The 27,385-nt window shown below is 38.2% G+C and overlaps 1 protein-coding gene across 2 annotated transcripts; it reads right to left on the reverse strand.

Annotated features, from left to right (window-relative positions):
- On the reverse strand, positions 1 to 25,877 carry COG2 (component of oligomeric golgi complex 2). Of its 2 annotated transcripts, XM_033053980.1 has the most exons (18): positions 25,779 to 25,877; positions 25,146 to 25,307; positions 24,391 to 24,456; positions 23,417 to 23,497; positions 22,723 to 22,826; positions 21,390 to 21,498; positions 19,483 to 19,662; positions 18,360 to 18,484; positions 16,951 to 17,077; positions 13,509 to 13,648; positions 10,320 to 10,381; positions 9,344 to 9,495; positions 8,073 to 8,273; positions 7,213 to 7,285; positions 5,931 to 6,073; positions 5,281 to 5,420; positions 2,033 to 2,213; positions 1 to 444 (listed from the first exon to the last, which is right to left on the reverse strand). In XM_033053980.1, the coding sequence occupies exons 1-18, from the start codon at positions 25,845 to 25,847 to the stop codon at positions 343 to 345; spliced, it is 2,217 nt and encodes a 738-aa protein (XP_032909871.1). In that variant the 5' UTR covers positions 25,848 to 25,877; the 3' UTR covers positions 1 to 342. The 2 variants fall into 2 exon arrangements, with proteins under 2 accessions (XP_032909871.1, XP_032909872.1); XM_033053981.2 differs by lacking the exons at positions 24,391 to 24,456; positions 25,146 to 25,307; positions 25,779 to 25,877 and having other exon boundaries at positions 22,723 to 22,828; positions 23,418 to 23,485.
- Between the last annotated feature and the right edge of the window lie 1,508 nt (positions 25,878 to 27,385).

The following is a 27,385-nucleotide window of genomic DNA, read 5'->3' on the forward strand; positions in this document are numbered from 1 at the left end:
GGACATCAAAAGTCCGGAAGACAATTTATTACATATTATTTTTAACATAGAACTTTGTTCTTGTACATTTCAAGTTGTACAACAAAAATAAGAAAAACATTTTCTTCTACTTGTATTACATAGTAGAAAGTTTAGAACTTTGCTTTCCATATAATGGATAACTGATAAATTCTCAGTCTTTTGGTGATGCAAGTTTATCACGGCAGAAGATACACAGATTTGCTGCTCGAGATACTTTAGGAAGCACTTCATTGCTATTTATTTGGTAAAACAAAGAAGAGTAAAATTCTCTCTTTCTTTTAGAGACATTGTTTATCTTCAATCACACACTTTCAAAAATATCTAGGATGGTTCTGTTGTAGCCTGGTCCTTGGCAGTTAGCACCAGCTCCGCAAGGGCTGAAAAGCTTTTTATGCTGCTTGTTTCCAGTCCCATCTTTCGTATCTAAAAAGATACAGAAAACCCATTAATTTTCTTTAAAACATTAAAAACCCACTAATTATTCTACTTAAAGCATTCAGTGAAACCTATGTTTTGTCCTGCATTGACATGTGGCAAAAAACACAACTGCATATACTGCAAACTATAAAAAACTTGCATCCAACTTGGCTCAGTGAAGTCTCTCCAGTTACAGAAGTGACTTGCAGGGAAATATTTCACCATCTTCTAGGCAACTTGTAACTAAAGCCAGCTGGAAGTTTCCCAGTGAAGCAATCAGAAAGAGAAACTTGGCTGTAGTTAGTTTTAATGCATTGATTTAAACTGATTCTTTTTTTTTCAAACTCCAAATGAAGTTTCTGGGCAATACTTTAAAGATCAACGTGAATACATCCAAGAAGAGCCAACAGCATGACAGTGAAAGCATTTCAATAGGCTGCAAGAGCCTACGGTTCTAGCCTTGAACTTCCTGGGAGATGAAAACAACTCTACAGAGGTTGCTGCAAGTAATTTCTTAGCCAGGAAATCTATTGTTCTGATAAAAAAGAAAAATATGGCCATGATAAAACTAAGAGTGCAGTGAAGCAGAAAAATCTGGATCTAACTAAAACCATAATGAAGCGATTCTGAAAAGGTGTTTGCTGCTGGAACTCTTTGTAATAGTCACATGTACCAAAACATCTTCCAAATGATTATGAATAATCTGTCCCAGTTCAGCTTAAATTTACACTGCACTGATGGAAAAGAACATCAGAAGCTCAACCCCAGGTGAAAACTGACAAATAATAGCTTTTGTTAGTAAAATTTCCACAGTTCCACCCAATTGTGATTAATCTCGTATCTGAGAAAAGTATCTGCTCACACACAAGCAGACTTAATCTACCTGTTATAATGCATCAACAGCATCTGCTCATAAACAAGACCAATGACAACTCCTTAGCAACTAATGATATGGACTATGAACTCTTAGCTGGAAGTTTGTTTATATCTATATATGATTTTTAGAAATTAAGGAGTACAAAACAGCATGCTTATACAATTTAATGTAGCTGCTGCATACATTTCCTGGAATATTTTCTTCTATGTTTTGCTATTTAAAATTTCATATTTGGCACTGAAAAGCACTTAAAATTGTGCAGCACAACAAATCAGGCTGACACCCTCACAGCTCTTGGGAACAGACCCTGACCTTGCAGAAAGTCAAGGCTGGCAACACCCCAACAGAAGGCAAACAAAAGAAGGGCCATAAAGAAGTTTCTATCAGACCTAAGTCAGGTCCCTGCCCTCTCATCTGCAAACACAGTGTTTCTTCTTAATGCTTCCAAGCACTGAGCAGTACTTGAATTTTGAGTAGTAAGAAATACAAGCTTTGATTTGAATAAGAAAGGACAGCAAAGCATGCACTGATAAAGTGGTACCTATAATCACAAGATCCGAAATCATCATCTTTACACAAATGTAAAAACACAAATACCCAAACCCACACCACCAAAGCTTTCAAGATCACAGTCTGAGTCAAGGTTCCCTTTCCTCTTCTATCTCCCTTTTGAAACCATTAATAATAATAATAAAAACCTAATTTCTCATAACTTACTTGTTCTCCAAAATACTCAACGTCTAGGGCCAGCTGCAGTCGGATTTTGTTATCATCACTCATGCCCCCATTAGTACCAACAGGGTTTGAAGTTGCAGTTCTTCTGGCTTGCTTCAACCTTTTTAGACTCTCTTCCATTTTCTTAACAGAACTGAGCACATCAGATACAGTTTCATAGTACCTAAATTAAGGAAGGTTAATGAGAAAGAAAAGATTCCACTTTACGGAAGAGCCTACTTCATACACAGAAATACATCACTGATCCTGCTGAACAATGCCAGAAGGAATAGCTTCCCTTGCAAAGAAGCTACTTATTATCCTTATCAATTAATCAGTATTTCCATTATTAGTTCCAGAGGTTAATCAGAAGATTACTATTCAGTCTTGAAGACTTAATCACAACATTTTTGATTTGTTCAAGATGTTTGTACTCAATAGTGACCAAGGAAAGCAACTGCTCTATTTTAAACAGTCAAAATCAGCCTCCCTTTACAATCAATAGAATATTGAGCAAAACTGCTTTTACAAACAGGACAGGAAGAACAGCCAGACAGACCAAAACCCATGCATTTTTAGGCAAGTCACAGAAACACCAGTCAGAAATGCCTATCTCTAAAATGAAGAAACTGATTTAAACAGGAGTCTTAGGAAGTTTGCAGGGGAAGTCAGAAGAACCCTAACCCTAATTTAGAAATGGTAGTGATAAAATAAAACACCACTGCTCATGGAGTGGGATTCACATTAAAGAAAGCATAGAATCAAACAAAGTACACACATCAAATACTCAACAGAAGTTCAAAAAGCCTTATGGACTGAAATCCCATGCCTAAGTGTGAAGAGCACATCATACAAATTAACAGATGCCCAGGACTGTGAGTTAAGAATAAGAAAAAACAGAGCAACAATGGGAAATTAGAAGATCCATGAGAGAAGTGACCAGATTGAGCTGTGTTCTGTAAAATATTATTGCTAAAATACCTAACTTTCAAAGAGCTCCTCTATGAAAACTATTACTCTAAGAAATCTAAAATGATTACTTTTAAACAAGGAGGCAACAGAAAGCAGACAAGCTTTTTAAAAGGGTAATTAAATGGGGATGGCTAAAGAAAAAGTGCTTGCCAGTGCCATGGAAACTTGTTTCACGATACCATTCTATGAAAAGCAAAAGTATTCCAGTAAAAGTCAGTCATGTCCTCTTTTCATATCTTGGTGTTTCCTAATCCCACTCACTTGTGATTAATTCCTACTTCTGTTGAACTCCCAAATCCTTCAGCCATTTTAAACAAATTTATGATTTTTAACTAGTTCATGCTCATTTGTGGCTTTTTTTTTGGAGGCAAGAATGTATTATTGCAGCAAGAAATCATTTGCATCTGTATTCTCAATAAAGAAACTACAATATTCCTCCATTTAAGAAATTCAGTTTCTTTGACTTGTCTTTTTTCAGGGAGGATAAGATATTTTATAACAAAAGGATGAAAATAGTAGCAACAAAGCACGAAAACAGAATTTGACAGAAAATTCTAAGCAATTAAGAAATGAACCTGCCAGTCTTACTGGTGTTTAACTACTGCCACCATGTTTAACTTAGTACTTAATTCATTTTTGGAAAGTGAAGAACTGCTTTTTGGCGGGTAAAAAAAACTCTGGCTGGGTCCAAGAAACTACATAACAGCTACTTTGTGTGGTGTCACCAGATTTACTGAAGCTTTAAAAACAAGAATAACCAGGCACAGAGATGCAGAGAGACAAGAATTCACCCTAAGATATATAGTAACCTTGAGTGGCTTGACATTCCAGGAATCTTTGCAGTTCTTCAGCAGTGTTACTTAAACAAATGCTGTGGGTTAACAACAAGCTTCTTTCTATGCACTAAAAACTGGTTAAGAGACACCAAGCTTGAAAAAAGAGGTTTTGTGCAAAATGAAAATGACCAGTGCAGTCAAGACCAACCTATGCTTAGTCCTGTCCAAAATGCTTCAGAAAAATTTTAAGAACAGTTGATGAATGTGTAAAATCGTCTTACAATTTTAAGTCTAGTCTGAAAGATATCAGAAGAGGAAGAGTAGGGAGGCTTAAGGAGGCAAAGAACAAGAAAGAATTCATGTTCTGATTATGGTTTAAAACCTCAGTATTACTATGTGGTTAAATCTCAGGAGAAAAAAAAAATCAATCTATGCTCAGCAGCAGCCAACAGACAATATAATATGCAAAGAATTATCAGAAAAAACCATGTAAGGACAGACAGAAAGCACACCTTTATACTTTGACCTGCCTGGATTCTTCTGATATTATCATCTATGGCCAGAAAGGTAAAAGAAAACCAACAAAGCAAAACTATAAAGATGGGAAAAGGGAAAAAACCCTAATCAAAATAGGTTAAGGTGACTCTAGTTTTAGGCAAGGTTAGGGATATTAAAAAAATACAGCTACCACTAAGAGTAAATTGTCCACAATGCAAAAAGTGGGGGTATACTGCAAAATTTTCTGGCAGAACTTTCAAACAAAAGCAAGCATTGCTGTCTCATGTTACATGCTTTAACTGGCAGAACTCACAGAACGCAACATTCCTGCTCAGTAGGAATTTAAAATACAGTTAGACAAATGGAAAAAAAATCCACTAAGGAACCTATTGCTACTCATGACTACTACTATTGCTAGTCATATGACTTCTCATGTACAAAAGCCTTCAAGATGATAACTAGAAAACAGAAGATCTGGCAAAGAAAGTCTTGCTTTATGACTGCCTTATTACAACTGTGAACAATTAGCTCTTCAGCAGTTTAAAAGGCTCAAAGCTTTTTTTTTAAACCACTAAAAAGTTGGATAATCACAACATACATTAAAAAAGCCAAAGGACAGTAGCAGTCAAGTTCTTGAAAATTCAACCACTGTTCATAGAAAGTAACATGAGTTTAAGGTCAAATAAGTTCTGAAACAAAACACACATCTTTAGTTCACTGTTACATTCCCAGAACTAACCAATTTTTCAAATGCCCTATCCACCATGTAACGGTTTGCACAAATCTGAGCAGGAGCCAGGTCTTTGGATTCCCTGCCCAGATTTTCATCTGCTGAATATGCAACACGAGAGCAAATCCAGGGAAATATATCCCACCTAAAGAATGCTGTATTTTGATTTTCTTTGTAGTTGTGTTAATTCACAGTGTTTTGGTTTTTCCTGTGCCTGTTCAATGGACATTGGAGTTTTTAACTAAGGCAAACAATGTTCTGTATGGTTCTCTTACTTCTGTGTGCTTTCAGAGAGAGCACCTTCCAACCACTGATGAATCATGGGCTGCTTCAAGGTATCTCTGTAGTCATTCTGCAGTCGGTAGAAGGGCTTAAGAGCACTGTCAACATAAGGTGAAGCTTTAGTTGGCACCTCCTGGTAGATGACAGGGAAACAAGCCAGGGAAGAAGGAACCAGTCATTTACTTATTGAAAGTAACAACACTCAATTCATGTAAAAATTGCTAAGCCTGTACCTAAGCAAAGTAAACCATTTAGGACAAGTCAATGAAGAGATAATTATACACAGGAAATACACCATCACAAAATTATTCAGCAGTGTTATAAACCGTGATATAATATTAGAGCAAGGTTCAAAATATCCAAAGTTTTCTCAGATGCATGTGCCAGCCTTTCCTATTACTAGGGTATGATCCTGAATGCTCTTTCTACTCATGCTGATTGCAGAGAAAGCTGAGCAGACTCAGTGCCCAAAACAGACTGTTACACCTTTGTTAAAATACCCACAGCTTTGTACTATACTTCACTAGGCTGAAGACATTGTCATAGGCTCTGTCAAGCAGATATGGACAGGCCTGAAAAATTCAAAACATTCTCAGCACAGGGCCTTCTGAGATTTATTTATTCATTTGCAAGTGGCACTGACCTTGTTGGTTCTCCTATATAATCTTGGAACTTCCAGTGCACTTTTCAGGTATGTAAAGGAGGATTCACTGAGATCCTGGATAATCCTGTTATTCAAGGTAGGCACACAGGCTGATAGAGAAGTCTTTGAATCTTCCAAGGCTCCTATTAAAGTAAAAATGCTGAAGTTTAAACTGAGCTACCCTGCCCAATCACAACACAAATTATGTGAATCCCCTCATCCTCCTAATCCCACTCACTATCTGGTGTCAAGAACAGGACATGTTTACCAAATAAATACACACCAGCCATTCCTAAAACACTGCCAGTAACACCAACCATTCCTCAGCCAGAAACACGGACAGAGGCAAGGGAAGACAAGAGGAGCAAAGTAACATTCTCCAGGTTCAACATTTTTCCAGTATTACCAATGAAGCAAGGGTTTGAATCAAAAGGCTCTGACTTTCAAAGCAACTGTGTGAAATTCTCTCTAAATTCCCTATGGAATGACTGGAATATGTTCAACTCAAAGCCGTGATTGGCAACAGACCATCTACTGAGCAGGGGATGTGCACAAGCTCCTACATCTCAAATAGACTTGGACATCTACCAGTAGTTCTGATTTAGAGATTTCAGTGGAATTCACGATGCAGAACTTCTGGCTATGCTAGCAGACAGGGACTAATCCACTCATGCAGATAATGCCTAGCTTTAATTATTAAATTAAAATCAAACTCTCTATTTCGCATAAAGAATGATCAGATTAAAAAAAACAAACAAAAAAACCCAAAAACAAACAAACCAAAGAGACAAACTCAAAAACCAAACCAAACCAAAACAAAAACCCAGAAAGAAAAAAGGAGGCTAAAATACTGAGTTGCTTCTACCCTCTGAAGTTAAGGTATTTAACTATGATACTCTGATAACCCTCTGCCTCACATCACTCATCAGTCCTGAGAGAGAACAGTCATTTTAGAAAAACATTTTAGTTTCAACTGGATAATGGAAAGCCTCTCCTTATGTCTTCCCCAATTCTTTCAAAAGTTTAATGATATGAATCTTCTAGGATAAAGTCCTCACTTTCTGGAGAAAAATCCTAAAAGCACTTTAGACTCACTCAATTTTAATCACTCAACATTTTTCAGATGCAACAGTTCTGATCAAGATTATTTCTATTTAACAATCGAAACAAAAGGCAAGTTTCATTATTTAGAATGAAAATACTTAATGAAACTGTAAAAATTGATTTCATTTGTTTGGCAGAGGAGATTTTGGAAAAAGGGGAAGGAGCCTCTCAGCTTTACCTGCAATGCAAGATATATTCTTGAAGCCAATCATTTCAAGCTTTGGTTTAATCATGTCTAAGATGTCAGGAATCTGAAAAAATAAAACCCCAAAACCGAGAGAGATATAATCATGTTACAAACATTTTAATTACTTTTCCTACACCCTGTAAGTTTGAAGTGCATCACAAGACACCCTCAATTCCTATGGTTTTACTGCATTTCTGCCCAATCAATACTAGAAGTTTAAAATACGCACCGGAATTTAGGCTTACACACTAAATCTTTTACCTTACTATTGTACTCAGATGAAATAATTTAGAATTAACAAAATCCACCTGCAATTTACAACTTCCTAAATTACAGAAAATTCAGCCTTACTGAAAATACACAGGAATCATCCCTACTGGGGGGATTAACACCATTCACCTTTCCTCAAGATTCTGGATCATTAATCAAGTATAATCACGATGATAAAACCTTTTCCACCCTCCAGGACTAAAACCAGCAAACACTTAAAAGAGAACATTAAAGCTGAATGTTGCACCACACTCCAAGCTGCAACAGATACTTTACTTGGAAAGAGTTAAGACTGGCAGAGTGACACTTCACACCAAAAAATTGTAGAAAGATATTATTTTAGGAGTTAAGTCCAGAAGCTATTGATAAAAGGAATTTAAATACCTGAAGTGGTTTGCCCATAATCTGTCATTCTAAATAAGCACAGAGTAGGTCATGTATTTCATGTATCAGACACCCCAAGTTTTAGCATTTAAGATTAAAATAATGTACCATAACTTTTTGTTAAACAATTGAATTCCCTTACAAGATGCCAAAAACATCAATGAAGATTCTTTCTATGTGAAGTCAAAAGCACAAACCCGATCCTGGAGTTTGTCCAGATCTGCAGCAACATATATCAGCTGAGTACTAGATATAGAAGACAATGGCAGACTTTCTGGAGACGATCCATTCCCTTGGTCCTCACTGGGGTTGAGACTTAAAGAAGATTCCTTTCTACCAACTGGCACAGGTTTTTTGCTTTCCTTTGTATTCTCACTGGAAATGGGCCTTACAGAAACCTGAAACATCAAATTGAAGTCACTACTAGCAGTAGTGAGTTAGAGCTGGACAAACTGAAATGATTTAGAACAAATTTGTCTACCTAAGGTTAGTAGAGGGCAGTCTGGTCCTGCTGTCAAACAACATTCTCCCACCTCCTCAAGCTCTCTGCTGTCAGGCAAGCGCTTCCCCTGACTACTCTGTTTTAACTCTGGTACTTAGCAGTACTTTCCATTATCTAATCTAGCTGAGAGAACTATGTCACTGGGTCACAAAATAAATTATAAATGGAGACTTTACTGTTGTCTTCAACTACCAAAGGGGCATGTATAGAGAAGACAGAATCAGATTTTTCCTTGAGTGACAGTGCAATAGACAACAGATATGTACTGTAGCAAGAGAAATTCTGATCAAATAGGAGGATAAAGCAACGTCATTGGACCAGGTTTCTCAGGAAAGAGTGCAATCACCATCTTCAGATATGCTCAAAATTCAACTTAAGAGGCTCTGCACAACCTCATCTGAGCTGGGCCTATTTTGAGTAGGAATTGGGACCAAATGACTTCCAGAAATCTCTTCAAATCCCAATGGAAGCAGGCAGTACAAGAGCAAAGCACAGTTTCTCTGCTCAGCAGCAGTGATCATTGATGCTGAGTCAGCTGCCCAGGAAACTCCGGTTTTGCATTCTCAATACTAAACAACTGATCCAAATTATATTACTCCTTTTTATTTGGAGGGTTATTTTTCACCTGGATCTGCTTCACAACTTCATTCACTCTATCAACAACACACAAAGAGAAGATAATGAAGATTTTGGCTTCTTGTCTCAGTGGCAGAGGCAGCATTAAGGTGCATGAAGTACAGCTTTGGCAGCCACCAGACAGCAGCACTGCAACAGTACTGATATTTATGACTAATCACGTATTTTGCAGTGATACTTTTCATAAGCCAAACTCATGAAATGCTTGAAGGTTAAAAACCACTAACTTCACAAAAGAACTCTTAAAAAGAGGTCGCATACTTGGCTTCAAAAAGTCTCCTTGATGAATACACCCCATCACCAACCCCCTAAAGCAGGCTGCTCCCTCACCTCGCTCATGAACACAGAGTAGCGTGCCAAGATCTGCAGGCTGAGTTTCCACAGGCGGTGCGCTAAAAGTGGTAAAAACATCTGATCTGACCAACACTTCACAAGACTCGTCCACACCATGTGAGTGGCCAAGAGACAGAATGAGCTCCCATCTAGAAACGATTACGGCAACAAAGGTCAAGTTCTAAGCAGGCTTTTAAAAGACGCAACATCAGTGCTGTTGCATTACCCAAGATTAAAAAATGCAAAGTCTTACTAAAGATACAATCATAAGAAAGAAACGTTACTAAGCATTGCCTGAAACAAACTCTTAAAATACTCTTGCCTCAATGCTTTAGATTTCTAATTCCACTAAAGTCTGGCTGTAGCTATGCAGGCAAAAGCAATAAATGAGAATTTGCCTGCAATAAGGGCAGAAACAGCTTGGCCAAATAATCCACTTTAGGAAATAACATTTCCAAAATAATTTTTGGCAGTCTCTTGAAGAAGTTACATTAGATATGCCTGCCAGCCATAACATAATACTCCATTAGCACTACACTATTGCTCCTCTCCCAGTTATATGAGATATTTGCTATGAATATTTATTTAAAACACTGTACAAATATCCATGTTTAAACAAAATACTTTTAAAGCAGTTTACACTGTAACATTTTAGCGAATACAGTTAGAAACATAAGGAATGTGTCAGTAAGTTCCAGGCCTATGCCTTGAAGTGGTAAGATTGATATATTTTGTTTCCATTAGGACTTTTTTCTCCTGGTTTTTATCAGAGGGCATGTGTGGATACATACATGCAGACATTTAGGTGGTTCATAGCTACCTTCTTCATAAGCATTTACTCTGTTAGCTGAAATTAGTTCTTCTGATTACAATATGCTTCTAATGCCTACTGAATACTCAAGGGACAGTGTGATCACTGCTACTTATACAACCAATTCCTTTACAATAAATATTGTTTGCAATAAAAGTTTACCTGGTGCTTCCTCTAACGTATCAGAAAGTGCTTCTTCTAAGGCCCCTGCTATTTCTCTGAATCTGAAAGAAAAATTTTGTCTATCACAATTCAACAGTTGCTTAAATTGATGCCTAAACACTCTTCAATGTTTACTTTAGTATTATTTCAATGTGCTATCAATGGACATACACAGATTATAAACCTGGGGTTATTTTTGCCCAGATTAACACCAGCATTCAAACACTTGAAAGAGAACCTTTGACAATTTTTACAGGCACATACAAAGTTTATACTTTGGGGTATTGCTAAAGTCATCGTTCCAAACATTATGAAAATGATAACTTATGGAGTGACAAGTCCTCAACTTTTGGAGCAGGGAAGTTTTTTTTTGTTACTGTTTTTAAGCTAAAAGCAAACAAATTGACACATACTTTCTTTAACCTTCAGATATATGACCTGATATTGGAGCCCTAGCTTTCTACATGTTTGTTAATGAATAGTAGCATAAGGTTCTACAAACAATTCTGTACCTAACAAAAATCAATAGCTCCTCAATGATACTTGTTTTTTAAAAAAAAATACCCTTTTAAAAATACCCTTTAAAAAAAATTCACCATCCAAAAAAAAAACCAAACCCAAACCAAAATGACACCTTCAAAATTTTTTAGGTGTAACAGTAAGTTATTTCAACTCAACTTTTCCATATTGCATCGTTTTAAGCTCCCCTGTGGGAAATTCTGTTGTCAATGGTTTCCTCTTTTTTTTTGCTTTTATGTGCATCATAGTAATTCCATAAATCTTTCTATTAAATTGACTAATTACAAACTTGTAAGGTTTCTCTTCAAGTCTCTTAACTACCATTTCCAGACCAGGACAGGGGCCCACCTAGCTTTTCTTGTTCGAATTCCTAATGGACTAAGATGAATGTTTAGCAACTTAACAAGTTTGTGAAACAGCTTCAAAACCTCAGTTCTGCCTATGTACTGCTTCCATCAACAGAGCAGTGCCTTTAAGCCTTAGGGTGAAAAGGATTAGAGAACAGAATAAGGTTTTTAGCAATGACAATTTTTGCTGAGTATTTCTTATGTAGGAAATAATGTCCCCAGTGTGGGGTTCACTACGGTTCCACAATCAGCTGTACTGATATAACTGGAAGAATGAAACACGGGAAAGAGTTACTGGTGCTGCTTGTGCCAGCACTGCTACAGAGGAAATGTCTGAACATCCATCTGTTCCTCAAGGGATCATTCCTACAGCCTTTAGTAATGGTTGATTTTTCTGGGGAATTTTCTTTGGTTATTGAAAAAGGAAAAACACCAAACAATCTTAACTATAAATGGCAAAGTATGAGATAACAGTTCAATAAAAATCTTGTATGACTTAAAGGTTATTAGCACACATCAAGAGAAAGCTTCCCCAATATATATAATTAATGTGTCGTATTATTTTCACAATTAAGCACTAAAGAATTCATGGGCACTTCCAAAGTCAGCAGATTATTCCAATATAAAGGAATAATATGGTTAAAGATTAATCAGCTGGTGTTATCCAAATGTTTCTCGAAATAGTACACTATTTAGACTTACAGTAATCTTGGATTAAAGGAAAATGATTTTTTAAAAGTGTTTTAATCAATTAGAGTCAGAATACCTAACGGGAAACAATTTTGAAGAGAAAAAATATGCTGAAGCTCCATTTCAATTTATGAGCAAGATTATCAAAGTTTAATCAATTGGTCTCCTACTAGAAAAGTTGCACTTGAAACAAAAAGGGCAGACACAGAGACCTATTAATGATACATATCTGTTAAAAGGTTCATAATGGCTGCAGTTCCATGGACACTTTTAGTCTGTGCACCACTACGTAGTGAATATCCTGGCCCCTTCCCTTGGGCCAGCATGAATATTTGTACTGTTAAGTGGTTTGGGGAAATTGCCTGGAGTTGAACATCAGTCTTTTTTTTGTCCTGAGTAACAGATCCTTATCAGTTCACTACACAACTGCACCAACAGATGCAAGCAAAAAACCTAACCAGGATATCAGATGCTGTGACTACTGTTTTACAAAACACCATGAACCACCAAAACATTAAGGTCCAGCTTCCAGCCCCATGTTCTGGTCACTTATATTAACTCTACCACTCATAAGATTCCTGGGTGGAATTTTTCAGCACAAGTGTAGATTCACCCTGGATTAAAGATGCTGTATAAACATGACTATGGTAGTGTTATTGCCTATTACAGAACTGTGCAATAAAATAGGCCACTAAAGTGATCCAGTTAAAAAAAACCCCATCAATTTCTCTTCCCCCTCTTTTGGAAATTCCCCTTTTTGTTTGTTTGGTTGGTTTTTTTTCAAGAGTCTCTCAGAAGTCTTTGGACCAAGAGAGATCACGCATAGTACGCTTGAGCCACAGCAGACTTCATCAATGGTTCCTTGCCTGGAGGGTTGCTCTCCAGCCCTACAATCAGACATGTAGACTACACCTTCTAAAAATGGTTTTATATTCTGTTTTCTTCATGAAAATCCTAACATTACTAGAATTAAAACAGAGCTTTTTTGGCTCTCTCTATTCTTTTCTAGCTACAAGGTCTGTAAAAGGAAACATTACACATATATCAAACCTACCAGCAAACTAACCTAGAAGTTATTACTTAGCTCCCCAAGAACAGGAAATAGGAAGACAATTTTTGGGAAAGCAATGCTGCAAGACCCAGCACTTTAAAGAGCACATCCTGTGAGACAAAAAGAATGCCAGAAACATGGCTAGATCTGGAAAAGCTTAAAGTTCTTAAGTCCTTCAGTTCTAAATGTCTAATAAAAATATTTCTTCCCTCACAGTAAGTACTCCTCCGGATTTGCACAAGTAGCACCTTTCAACATGCAGCTTAGTTTCAGGGACAGTGGAGAAAAAGAATTTGAAACAAGAGCTCAAGACTTACTTAAAAGTAAGTCTTATGGTAACTTATCAAATTTGGTGTAACACAGTACATATTGAAGAGTAGTTACATGTTTTTTTGCTACATTGTTGAAACTGTTTTACATTGTAAAACAGTTACTTGACTTAGTAATTAAATTCTTAGCTTGATTTCCACTATGATTTGTTGACAAGTGAGACTTTGAACAAAGAGGCGTAACCTTAAGCTAGATCATCTCGCTGTGACTAACCTCTACTTTTGAAAGAGTGAACAAAAAATGCATGCCAACCTTATTTGAAAATATACAGGCAAGTTCCATTTGTTGTTAAAGCTGTGGTAAGAGGGATGAGCTCTTAAGCGTTTCACACTGGCCTGGGAGCCACACTGTCGCTCAAATTTCCGTACAAAATCCATACTGGTGGTGTATTTCTGCAGGAAGAGAAGGAGCATTCTGATCACACACAGGCTCCCAGCAAACAAGGAAGGCCACCACCCATTCAGCAGAACTCCTGTATCATGCTACAACTAAGCTCGAGGTTCAGGATGGGCTGACACTGCCCCTCATCACTTATTCATACAAGGCTAAAAGCCTGGACTGCAGTGAAACCAAAAGCAAACTAACTCAAAAGTGTTACTACTCTATGGTAACAAAAGCACAGGACACTTCTAAAAAGCATAAAACTGTGCAAGCACACTGATCAAGAGATTTGTGAGTATTTCTGACCTCAATCACTGGGGTGGTGCTGCACAGTACTAACAGAGTCAGGTACAGTAGATAAAAGTACACAATGAACAGGAATAATCAGGAATGAAACTCAGAAGTACACACAGCCAACCACACACAAGAATGGAAGCACAGTTTCATCTGCTACACAGGAACTGTATTATACGAATTTCTAGATCTGTTTCCCTAAAAATTTTTCACAAATATCAAATACATGCAGACGAACTTCAAACAATTTCAGCTAAAGTAACTTCAATCAGTGTATACTTCTAATAAGTTGTTTATAATAGTATTAAACTGGCTGCAAGCAAAAAAAACCAAAACAACATTAATACCGAAACATACTATGGATTTGGTCTCAATAGAATGAGAACACTGAAAATAATGAAATAATAAATTAAATCATGCACAAAGCAGAAAGCCAAAGACTTGCTGAAAATCAGAAGTAAAACAGTACAAAAAGTGCTATTTCATACAAAATAGACCTTGCTAACAAACCACGAAACTTACGTAAATAAATTTAAAATCAAAACACAATAGCATTTAAAATTACTTCTGTGGAATGAAAACTAGTTTGGTTTCTGTGCAAGTTTCTTCTATTAAAATAAAAAAAGGGAGTGGCCACAAAAACTACATATATTCTCATAAATCCCCTACTGAACGAATGAAATAGGCCTGATTGAATATCTCAGTGCTTCTGCCTTCACTGCAGGGTTAGGGTTCAACCCACAATCCAGAGCACTGTGGGAGTGATGTGATTTTGCCTCTTGTGAAGCAGTAAAACATTATCAGGAGAAGCCCCTGCATTGCTGCTTAGAGGGTCTGCTCTCAAATCTCTCCTGTGAACCAAGGACATGAACTGCCACGGGCATGCTTTTGTGTTGTGTATCTCAGTAAGTTCACAACTCTCTGTTAAAGGTATAACTATGGAATATCTTTCTTGTGATGTGGCAGTTTCAGTGTCAAGACAGTATTCTGAAAAATGCACACAAAAGCTTTTAAGTAACTTCTTTTCTCCTAACTTGTGTATTTATAACACAATGGACCCATAAAAGATATGGGAGCTAGACCCAGACTGAATGACTGATTAATTCTGTTTCAGCCTCCTTTCTAAGATAATAAACCCAGCACTGTAAAAAGGCAAACAAGATGTTCATGCTCTGCTACCTTAAGTGTAAGTCAGAGATATAAACCAAACACTCTGTAGAGACCTATCACTTTCAAAATAGAAGGCACCTCAAGAGACATTTATCTCAGTATTGAGAACATTATTTCCAGGAAAAGTAACTGCAAGATTGGTTCCTATTTCAGCTTCTAGGACTGGATTGTTGATAGCACAGTTATTTAAGTAAAATCGGGAACAAAAATGGAGCAATTTTCAAACAGAGAAATCCAAACTAAATCTCAAATGAATGTTTAGGGATATAAGAAGTATTCATTTTAAATACCCCTAAATCTACACATCTAACTCAAATAAGGGCACATCAACCTGAAACAATTTTAAAAAACCACTCACACAAACACTTATTTTAACATACTTGACACCACCCGTCTGATTTTTAAAGGATTTAAAACAAATGTTTCAATCCCTCTCCCCACTCTACACCTAAACACTTGATTGTTGAGTGTTTTCTAAATAAACATAATGCCTTTGTTGGCCAGTATCAGTGGCCACAAGACAGGCCTTTTAAGCAAACCCAGCTGTTCTGAAGACAAAACACACTCCTGTACATCATGCAGCACAGTACAGCAAAAGCCCAACAAGGTTCACAATCTGCAGTAAGTAGGGCATAAGGTGAAGAGTGACTAAAACTTTTAGGTGACCTAAGAATTCTCATGAGGGAGGAGGAACACGTTATGGTGTCACTTGCATGGCAATACTACAGCTTTCTTCAACACCCATGTAATTTGCTTCTTATTCAGAGACAGCACTGCAAACACACGCAGTCATGCCTACCTGCCTTCACTTATTCAATATATCTGTACAAAAGAGATCTTAAATTCCAAGAAAAAAATACTTAAGTGTTCAGTAAAAGCAGTTTTGCAGGAACACATGAAGAATCACACATCTTATAAACCTCCACTGGCAAGTCAGCATCTCCTAAAGTCATCTGCTCTGATACACAACAATGCCTTCCTTCAGACAATTTATGACTGCCTCTCATATCTATCTTGAAAATAAAATGTTTCACACCAATCACAAGTCAAACTGCCAAGGGAAAAAAATCAGAATTCCTCTGTAATCATGGTTAAACACAAGCAGACAGGACATGAGGAAAAGCAGAAAGTTCGTATTTTCTACTTGTGACATATTATAAAGCCCTGCCAGACCCAATCTTCACACTAGACCAAGAAATCTATTTCACCATTAGTAAAAGATGATGTTTTACAGACAGAGCAGCACTACCAATAAAGAAAATACAAGAGTGACAAGTACTTTAAATTCATTATTTAATGTAAGTTTGTGATACCAGAGAAATACTCTGTTTTCTAAACCTTAAGGCACTGATAGGTACTTGCAGGTTTTAGTCCACTTTTGTTTATAATCACAACATAATCTACAGTACTGCAACAGAGCAAAAGCTAAAACAAGCAAATGAAACAAAGAATTTTTTAAATCTTCCAACAGTAAAAAACAAGTTGCAACCCCAAGGTATTTAATTAATATGATAGCTCCTGCTTCTATACAGAAGCTCTAAACTTGAGTGAACACTGGAGTCATCCACTCCCACATTGAATTTTGTTGCAATTCTACTCCCAAAATGAACACTAAATTATCTGACTAAATGGTGTCCAGTAACTTTTGTATGAGCTTTTCTAACAAACTTGAGGGGAGAATTAATTCCTATGAAAACTGAACCAAGTGGTTTGAGATGACCTCCTCTTCCAAGCCATGTTACAACATGAATTTAGACAAAAGCAGCAGGGAGGAAGAAGTTAGAGAACATGACTCAAATTCTCGTGTGTGTCACAGAAATTAGAAATGGAAAAAATGAAAATTAATTACCTCATGAAACACATCTGGGTTTCCAGGGTTAAAAAGTGATGGTAGTTTCTCTTCCAAACCGCGTACTATTTCTGGCCACACCGAATTCACTAAGAAATCATATCCAGGAACAATATCTGCTTTTTCACTGAAAAAATTGCAATTATTCCATGGTTATATTTTATTAACAGGTTTCTATTTGGAAGCAGGAATCACTAAAACATAGGCACACTGCACTAGACAAAATACAATGAAATTTTTTTACATATTTATGCTGATTCACTTAAACTGTTCTTCCTTTGAAGATTCCTTATCTGATTCCACAGTCTCCTCAAATCCACAGTGTTTTTTGTAACTCTCAAAGTGTTTTAAAAATTTATCATTATACATTTTGCTGGAAAATTAGTACATTTCAGCTGAGAAATCCTATTATTATTGGCAGAAGTCAAGTTTTAATAGCTCCAAACCTCCAAGACCTGCCAAGTAGGAATAATGTGACTAATGCAAAGAAAATAAGAGCCTTTTCCTAATTGTTCCAAGCTGTATTTATACATATTGTGTTTGATCAAAAGATTAAAAGCTACCTTGATTATGAAAACTTAAAAATTGAAAGCAGAAGAGATAAAAGCATTCAATTCTTTGTAGTGCAGTGCACTAAACTGGAAGAAACACTCCATTATTAAGAAGAACGATTAAAACTTGCTGAAGGATTAAAAGAATTTAAATGTTAGTAAAACTTAGGAGTCATAAAAAGCTCAGCAATGGATGACTAATTAGAAAAGTAATTCTGCAGTCCCCAGAGGCTACATCCATAGTTCTGCTAATTACAGCAGCCTACCATATTAACCATCCTGCAAACAGATGAATAAATGGATACAATTCAGTAGACCTGAATTATTTAAACTGGAAAACAGGCAATTTAATTGCATAAGGAATTAAGCACTTTTAGAGAACACAGTGGAAGCACAAATCAATTAAGCTTGTAGTTTTTGTACACACAATAAATCAGTCAAACCTCTGAGGATCATCCCCACTTTTCTGATGTGGACTAACAACTCAATAACTTCTGAACTTATATTTTTAATAGCATTATTATGCTCTTCTCCTTGATGAAGTGTACAATCATATTTAATGGGTTCAAAAAACCAAGTTATCTGACAGATTGCATTATGCACAGGCCTCACTTCTACTACTGAAATATAAGATTGTCTTTGTTTCCTCTGAAGGTCTGGGCTGCAGCACCAGGAAAGTCTGTTCACTGTTTTGTTTTGAAAAACACAGGCATGAGATAGAAATCACACTTGACTGTGAATCTTCAGGAAGGGCCAGGTAAGTCATTAGTGCATGAAAGCTGATAATGCAAAGGATTTCAAAGCATACAACACTTGTTGTAACTTCAGTGCAGCTGAGAGAAAGCCCAAGATATTTACCTGGAAATTGCTCCCCCTGTTACTTCCCGCAGGAGACGGCAATGATGAGGAACAAACTCCAACAGCCTATTGTACATAGCCTGGAGGCCATTAGGGTGGGACTGCACATACTGCTCCACCATCACCTGCCAGGAACAGCTCAATGTTAAATGCCAGAAAAGTGAATATAAAGCATGCTGTAATGCAAGACTCACAAAAATCCTAACACTATAACCTCAAATACTACAGGATAGTTAGTCAGTCTGTTACTTTTTTCAAATCATATTTTCCAAGTATAACTTGCCAGCTTGAATTATTACTTCCTTTAAAGCAGCACTCCTAACTGCCAAGACTGGCCCCAAAAATGGGAAGGAGCTCCTTTCCTTTAAATATAAGCCACTGTGTCTGGCTCCCAACCCACAGACACGTAATTACCACCTGAAGCAGTCTGTCAAGTTAAACAGGCAACTGGTAAAAGCTAATCAAACTCAGAATAAAGTAAAAACTCCATCTACATGTTGAGGTGGTTGCTCCAATCCCAAATACAGGCAAGCCAAAGCAAAGAATCATCTGTGACATCGCTAAGCCTTTAATGCAGCTAGCAAATCAGTTTGTCTGGACAGTACCTCATACTCAGTGAAAAGGGATAATCTCTGCCATAAAGAGAAGGAAGACAGTAGGAAACAATAGCTTGTTTCTTGGTATTCTTCCACATGTCTGAACACATTTGCCTCTTGCTACATAAACAAGTGGAATGGTGCAGAAGTGGTGAAAGAACACACCCTGAGAAAACTGAGGGGAAAGTGACAAGTCCCACACTGTAGCAGCTGTTACAGCACTTAGACACCCAATGGAAACCTACCCTAAAAAGGAGAGGTTTGGTTTTTGATACTTTAGCCCAAGAAAAATGGAGGTTAGAGAAAGAATCCCAACTGGATATAACTTGAAATTGGTGACAGGCAGGCAAGAGAATTCCTCCATCCCTTTTTTTAAAACAGCAACAACAACCAAAGTGACATTTTGTTTGGGCTCAGTTCTCCTCTTCTCTCCACAAAGATATTTTGAAGCTGCTAACAAAAGCTGGAGGTTCACAGGAAAAATAAGCATGCTTGGAAAACAATTGGAATTTTTTATGTTATCTTACCTCATCTACATAAGGTTTTACAAGCACTTGACCAACTAATGCCTCTGCATCTCGTGTTTTGTCAATCGTTGCGTAAGTGCGTAGACAGTGGCGTATTATGTCAACATTTGAAGTTTGAAGGCCTTCCAAGAGCAGCCCTTCCAGAGACTGCTGCAACATGGCTGTTATTCCAGCTATACGCTACAAAGAGAAGGAAAATAAAAAGCCAAAATCAAAGCCCTGTCATCATTGTTGAAGTAAATTAATCCAGAAGTACTTAATTCAGCCTTCTATCCTCACTTGAAAAGTACAAAAGTTTTGATAACTGCCAGTGCTGAACGAACATTGACACAAACTTAATGGGTTACTGATACTATGTAAGATAGGATTTATTATAACAAAGCCAAAGGCAAGTATTTTCTTCTGTATGCTGTAAGTTACTATAAACTTACATCAGGTCTGCTCAATCCTAAGGAAGTAAGTCAATAATTATTCCTTGTTCAACTGAACCAGTATGTGACAATACACAAAAGATTTACCATAAGTGACCAGGCATAACGATTGTGGCATTTATCCCTCACTGTCAAAGATTAAACAGACAGTGTATACCCAGCAGTACTTGTCATATTACTACAAACCAATGACACCAAGAGATACTAGCAAAAACCAAAGCAATTAGATTCCTTCTGGCTTCTGCCAAACAGCTTCCTCAGTCTACATATAATCTCCTTTTCGCAAACCATTTTTCCTGATCTCCCATGACACCTCTTCTACTAGATCTGACTAATTGCTACACTACCTACAGATATACTCCTGGCCCAAGATGGTCCCTACAACTCTGTATTTGAAGGAAGTTCAGCAACACACATTAAGGTAGTAAAAACTGAACTATGAATATAGCCAGACAAATTTCTTCTCTCCCTTTTTACATGTTGTATTGTGTCCATCCATCCTAAAATGATTCACAGAATTTGTAATGAACATGCAAAGTCAGGAATCCAATTGCTGACTAGTCACGAAAGCTACGTTCTGACCAGCCATGAAAACTACGTTCTGACCAGCCTTAGCGACAACAGGTACAGGACAGAAGTCCTGGTAAACACTACTAAGCAAGCTATGTGACAAATGTTCTCCCACCACATACACTACTCTGATGCTCATGCTCACTGCTGCTATTATCCAAGTGTGATAATTCAGTGGCCAGAGGAGTCTTGAAAACTGTCCATGCAACAACACGATTCCATGGATGTCTGGAGCCGAAACAAGTTTATATTGCCAACAGGCAGAGGCACAAAGTGAAAAACTGGAACTCTGCACTACCTCACGAGCTTGAAAGCCGTTAAGAATGACACCCTCATGCTAATCAGCTTAAAGCATTACCCCATCTCCATATTCACGGCTTTCTTCAAGCACAAGATTTCATTTATTCTCTCTTCCCACTGAGTGAATAAAAAAATCCCACCAAGACATCCATTAATCTTTTACAGTAAGTAAAACAGTATACTGGGAGATTAGTAATGGCCAGCATAATTTAATGAGAAAATAAACTTGAATATATTCAAGCTAGCCACTTTGTAGGCACATTCCATTTATATTCTGATCTGTACACTGCAGTTAACAAAGCCAACACAAATCTCTAGAACGAGGTCTCAGTATCAGTAAGCAGACAAACTGTAAGAGAAATTAGGCTGACAAAAATGTGTGTCATATTTCTTACTCTTATTCTCAGAAATTTATCCTAAAGAAGTAAGGAAACAGGGCATAAATCCTCAGAAAAAGCAATAATTCTAGTCAACTCGTAATGACCTCATGAAACCCATTTTTCTTCATAATTTAATTCAATAAAACTCTGTGGAAACAGGCATTTGTCTTCCAATTATATTGGTTTTGCTTGACTGTGCAAGTGTTACGTGTCATGCAATACTTACTGGTCTCACTTTGTCTAAAAGGGGCATTCCTTTGCTTTGTACTGCATGAAATTGTAGTTGATTAAATTCTGTGGCAATTCTCTCCAAAACTTGTCCAGTTAGAAGTGGACTAGAAGAGAGACGACAAAATGAGAATACACAGTTAGATCTTTTCAAACCAACTCACTCGCATGTGTTGACAGATAGAGCTCTCCTTCAATTTTTTTGTAGTTTAAATATTTTAAATTCTGCTAGGTACTACTATAATTGTTGCAATCGAGCAATAATGATCTAGATCACACTACATGATTAGCACTGTTTTGCAGCTCTAACATGAAGTGGGTGAAGCAGAAGCTGAGAGGGACATAACCTCTTGCCTCAGCAGTATGAAGCACCTTTTTCTAGATGGCAGCTTTATTATCACATGCAAGGTCAGTTTTAAGAGAGCTCAGAAACTGCACCAGATGACCTTCACCATCCAGATTTGTTTCTTTCTTACTCTGTCATATAATAAAACTAATGACAATGATCTCTAGAGAAACAGTCCTGCCCTTCCCAAGACCATATAATCCCAATAATGAGCCAAATTTTCAGTTGTTCAAGTATGATCTCCATTGCAAACTTAATTTAGCAAAGTGCCTCACCTGACTGAAAACCTCTGCTTTTCACCCTCTAGGTATCAATCTACTTTCTGGTACACCTACCCCCCCACTACTACCATGTGATCCAGCACACTGAGCTGAAGAGACAGCCTCCCACTGTGTCTTCCTCCAGCTTAAATTGTACTTGCATCCCAGTCAAGCTTTTCAAGTGCATGACTGGTACATCAGCTCTAAAATTGGCTGAAAGACATCTTGCAACCCTCAGCAAAGGCAGATGTTTGACTGGAATTTGTCATAAACCTTCCTTCTACTAAGTTTGCCTTGCCTGCGTTCAGCTATTCTTGCGGCAGTCCTTTCACTTACACATAAGGAAGGAAAACAGGAAAAAATACTTTGTTTCACTTACAAATGACATTGGAATAAATTTGTAGAGAGTATTTCAGACACGACAGGATTAGTGACTTCCAATAAAATAAAGTAAAATAAAATAACTGCACACCAACTTCAAAAAACTTGCTTACTGAAAGTACCACGAGTAATTTGGAACTTTGGAGTCTGAGTTACATGTTCTGTGAATGACTGGCTTGCAGAAGACTAAAACCAAGAAAATACACAAATTACAGTAATTTATTCCATCAGCATTACATTTCTAAAGCTATATCCTACTACTTGTAAATTCACCTTCAACAATAACATGAAATTAAGTTAGTCCCATCAATTACAAACAAAAATTAACATCACAAATTTCTTACCTGTTTCCCTCTAATGAGGACAATTCTTTAGTGCCTTGGGAATGTAGAATCTTCTCAATTTTCTCAACAGACTGAATAACATGAATAAGTCTCAGGACACACATCTGTAATTAAAGAAAGACTTTTCATGTCTAACCCCAATCCCAATAATGTACAGAAAATATTTTAGATGACTTCTTAGTTCTTTGGGTTTTTTCTGGTTTAAGTTTTATCCCTTTATTTTAACACTTGAGTCATGTCTCAGTTTAAGTATTGCTTACACAAGTCCATAAAACACCAGAAATAAATGTCTGTCACAGATGTAGGATAGCTGTCCTATCCCTGATGTTTCTCAAAGTTAAGCACAAAGACAAATGTCAGTGCCTCCTGCTCATAAAAATTAAATAGCTGCACTTCCATTCATAATAAGTAAGTTTATATGCTACTGCAGTCAGAAACTAGAGCAGCTATTACTAAAAAAGATTTCAACTAAATCAAACATATGCTTTGGGCAACTACAGTAAAACAAAGATTTATGACCAACTAGACACTGTAAAATATGAAGACTATTAAACAAAACATCGATATATTTTACAAGTACAAAATCCTGCACAGTGTGCATCTAGACAGCCTGGAACTTTCTAAATTTCATTTTCTCTGGATTAATGGTCATCCTAAGGATGACCTTTTAATGGTAGTAATTTATCTGTAGTACCTTTTTTCTTCTAATATCTTCTTGTTTAGTCATCCGGTCATCTACTGCTTGAATTCCTTCACTGACACATGACTTAAGACTCTGTGAGAGAAAAAAAATCAGTATGTAAAGCTTGCTTCCCACTTAAGGGTTAAAAAGAACATTTATAAAAATAAATCTAAACTTAAGACACAGATTAATAAGTTTATGGGACTAATAAAAGCTACAGTACATCAAGTGAAAAAGTCATAAATACAAATAAATAACTGAAAGTAGAACCTGCTCCTATTGCCACTGCAAATATAATTATTTCCACCAGAACTGTTCTTCTAGTATCTTAGAGAGAACAAATGACCTTTGACCAAAACCAGGCAATCAACCCACTATGTTTTTATGTCCTGCAACTGAAGGTATAAATCAGTTTTAAACAGTATTTTTCATGTAATAAGGATTTCTCTACACTACCCTGTTTTCTGTTAGACATGAAGGGTGTGATATTCTGAAGGCACATTTATGCAGCAAGGATTCCTTTGAACCAAGAGGGTCAAAAATTGCCCCTTCCCATAAATACCAAGTCAGTGTGGAAGAGCCAGAATAAGATCCACATTCAAGAGGGTGATGTTTTATGGTTAAACCACACACTGAGCAAAGTAAGTGCATGAAGGAACCATGCTGCATCTGAATTTTCTGCCACCACTAAGTTATTCAAATATTAAAACAGTTTCAAGATATTTCCAAAGGGTTGTCTTCTAAGAATCTATTCACTTGTCAAATTTAAGAAACTCTCTATCTTTTGGTTGAAATGCATTATAGGAAACATAAATTTCCTGCAATACAAGTGCTTGAAAACACAATGCTTCTACTAGCAATCTAAGTCATCAATTTTCAAAGAGAAGTTTATTGTAACAAATATTAACTTGAGTAGATGTTCTGTACATCATATGAGAGTGAGCTGAAGTTTACCAAGCTGTTGACAACAATTGTTTTGAACATACCATAACTTCTTCCCTTAACTGCCCCAAGGGTACTGAAAGCTGATTGAGAGCCTTGTCCATGCCAACCTAAAGAAATTACCACAAGCACATTTATTACTTTATTACAAAGCCTATAGTTTTACAGATACCAAAAGAAAAGTGAGAAAACATAACTTCCTTTTATAATTTCCAGTTTTAAAGTCAATGCAAAAATGTCTCAACTACAAGCATAAAGATATGAGACTGTTTTCACATAAAGCCAAAAGATAAACAAAATTGCCACCCATGGAAATTTTTCCTCCCAGAGGTATGTTACATCTCAGTCTTTGAACCTGTATAATTGGAACAATTGCAATCCTCAGACACAAAGTTGCAGGGTTTTTTAGATACTTTGACTATACAAAAATTTTAAAGATTCCTAAAAGAATCTTTTAGAACAGCCTTACTTTTATCATCCTATTCTATTTTAATAATTTATTTCCTTCAATTTTAAAAGTGCTGACAGTTTGAAACAAAGTTTGCCTAACTCCCCAACGAATCAGCTTTTCAAGACAAAATGCATACATCTAAAACATTTACTATGGGCCAACAGCAATTCTGTACAGCAGCTAAATTCTACAAGAATGGTGTCTCAGTGCAAGGATTAGAGACCTCAGTTTAAGATGCTTTAAATCACAAAATGCCAAAATAAAAGCCATATGTTTTCCATAAGAAAAATAAAAATGCCACTGAACCACATTAAGCCTGAGCTACACAGTACAACCAGTAACACTTACTAGATTTGTTGAGAGATTAACAAAATCTGCATAGTCCTTATTGATGAGTTCTACCATAGCAGTCTTAAGGAGTTTGTAATAGAGCTCCAGATCCTCTCTGAGCTCTTCCAACTGCACACGTTTCCTGCAGTCTGACACAAAATGATCAACATCAAAATCCGCCTGAAAGTGAAACAGGAAAGAGGAGGATGTAAGTAAACACACAAGGAACAAAACCAAAATAAAGTACTCCATATGCCTGTGAGTTGACCAAACTAAAGCTCTAGGGGCAAAAGGCTTCTCAACGCAGTAGTTAAACTCTCAGTTTACAGGCAAAGACCCGCTCTCTAAAATACAGGAGACTTAAAAAACCATATAAACCACGAAGCAACAACCAAGAGTCGAAATTCAGTACAGAGAACTATTCTAAGCTCTCCAAGCAGTGAGGCCCCTGCTCCCGTCAGTCCCAGAGCCCGGTCCTAGCCGGATCCCCTGCCAGGGACACGCTCGGCGCTTCCCGCAGCCCCCGGCCGGGGCAGGGCCCTGGCGGAGCCGCAAAATCCCGACCGAGGCTCCGAGCCGCTCTCGCCCGCAGGGAGCCCACCACCCCCATCCTCAGGAGGTCCCTCGCCCCTCCGCAACGCTCCAGCGCACCTTCATGAACTCGTCCTTGTCGAAGCAGAGGTTCTCGGGGCCCCGCGGCAGGCTCATCCTGGCCTCCATGCCGGGCCCGCCGCCCGCCCCGCCCCTCGGCCAGCGCGGCACCGCCGGGCGCGGCCGCCGCCGCAGCGCCCCCTGCAGGGCTCCGGCCGGCGCTGCGGGCGGGGCGCGGCCTTCCCGGCCGGCCTGCCCAGAGAGGCACGGCAGCGATTGGGTTGGGAAACGCCTCTGGGATCATCCGCCCAACCTGTGACAGAGCACCGCTGTGTCCATTACGTTATGGCTTTGGGTGCCACGTCCAGTCTGCTCTTAAACACCTCTAGGGACTGTGACTCCACCACCTCCCTGGGCAGCCCCATTCCAATCTCTGAGCACCCTTCCTGCAAAGAAAATCCTTCTAATGTCCAATCTAAACTTTCCCTGGCCCAGATTGAGGCCATTTCCTCTGGTCTCTGAAGAACAAGCCTCCTTCCAGGCAGTTATAGATTGATGAGGTCCCTCCAAGACTCCATTTCCCCAGGCTGAACACCTCCAGCTCCCTCAGCTGCTCCTCGCAGGACCTGTGCTCCAGACACCTCACCAGCTCCATCACACTTCTCCGGACATGCTCCAGCACCTCAATGTCCTTCCTGACCAGAACTGGTCACTGGCCTCAAGGTGCAGCCTCACCAGCGCCCAGTACAGGGGGCAGTGCCTGTCCCGGTCCTGCTGAACACGCTGTTAGTGATCCAGGCCAGGATGCCATTGTCCTTCTTGGCCACTTGGACACGCGCTGGCTCGTGTTCTGCTGCTGTCAGCCAGCACTACCAGGTACCCCTCCACTGGCCCTCTTTCCATCCACCTTTCCCTCAGCCTGCAGCACTGCTTGGGGTTGTTTTGGTTCTCAACACTCACACCTGACTTCATGTCCTGTGTATTTTCAAAGGGTAAACTCAATCCCCACATCTACATCATCCAGTAGCACTACCACTGCAACCCCCAAACCACTAAACCATGTCACCCCGGGCCAGATCCAGATGCCTCTTGATTCCATCACTTCCCTGGGCAACCTATTCCAATGCCCGACCATCCTAGCAGTAAAATTTTTTTCTAATATCTAACATGAATCTCTCCTGTCTCAGCTTAAGGCCATTTCCCCATGTCCTCTCAGTGCAGTCATAGGCGAAGAAACCAGTCCCCACCTCACTACAACCTCCTTTCAGGCAGAAAGCAATGAGGTATCTCCTGGACCACCTCTTCTCTAGACTAAACAAACCCAGCTCCTTCAGTCATTCTTCATAAGACATGTTTCTAGACCCTTCACAAACCTTGCTGCCCTTCTCTGGACATGCTCCAGCACCTCAATGTCCTTGAAGGATTTGGGTTGGAAAGAATAATGGCCTTGAATGGGTTACGTTGGAAGGCACCTTATAGATCATCTAGCTTTAACACTCATGCCATGGGCAGGGGCACCTTGCACTAGACCAGGTTGCTCAGAGCCCCATCCAAGATGGCCTTGAACACTTCCATGGTTGGGACATCCACATCTTGTCTGGGCAACCTGTTCCAGTGCTTCACCACCCTGACAGTAAAAACTTTCTTCCTGATATCTAATCCAAACC

The sequence above is a fragment of the Catharus ustulatus genome, chromosome 3 (genome assembly GCF_009819885.2).
Source record: "Catharus ustulatus isolate bCatUst1 chromosome 3, bCatUst1.pri.v2, whole genome shotgun sequence".
In the NCBI taxonomy this organism is placed as follows: Eukaryota; Metazoa; Chordata; class Aves; order Passeriformes; family Turdidae; genus Catharus; species Catharus ustulatus.

What these genes read in the sequence shown, in the direction of transcription:
- COG2 (XM_033053980.1), bottom strand. Translation starts at nt 25,847, where the DNA reads ATGGAGGCCAGGATGAGCCTGCCGCGGGGCCCCGAGAACCTCTGCTTC. An exon ending in TTAATCTCTCAACAAATCTA is followed by an intron (nt 24,457 to 25,145) that starts GTAAGTGTTACT and finishes TAATTTCTTTAG; the next exon opens with GTTGGCATGGACAAGGCTCT. An exon ending in AAGATATTAGAAGAAAAAAG is followed by an intron (nt 22,827 to 23,416) that starts GTACTACAGATA and finishes CTTTAATTACAG; the next exon opens with ATGTGTGTCCTGAGACTTAT.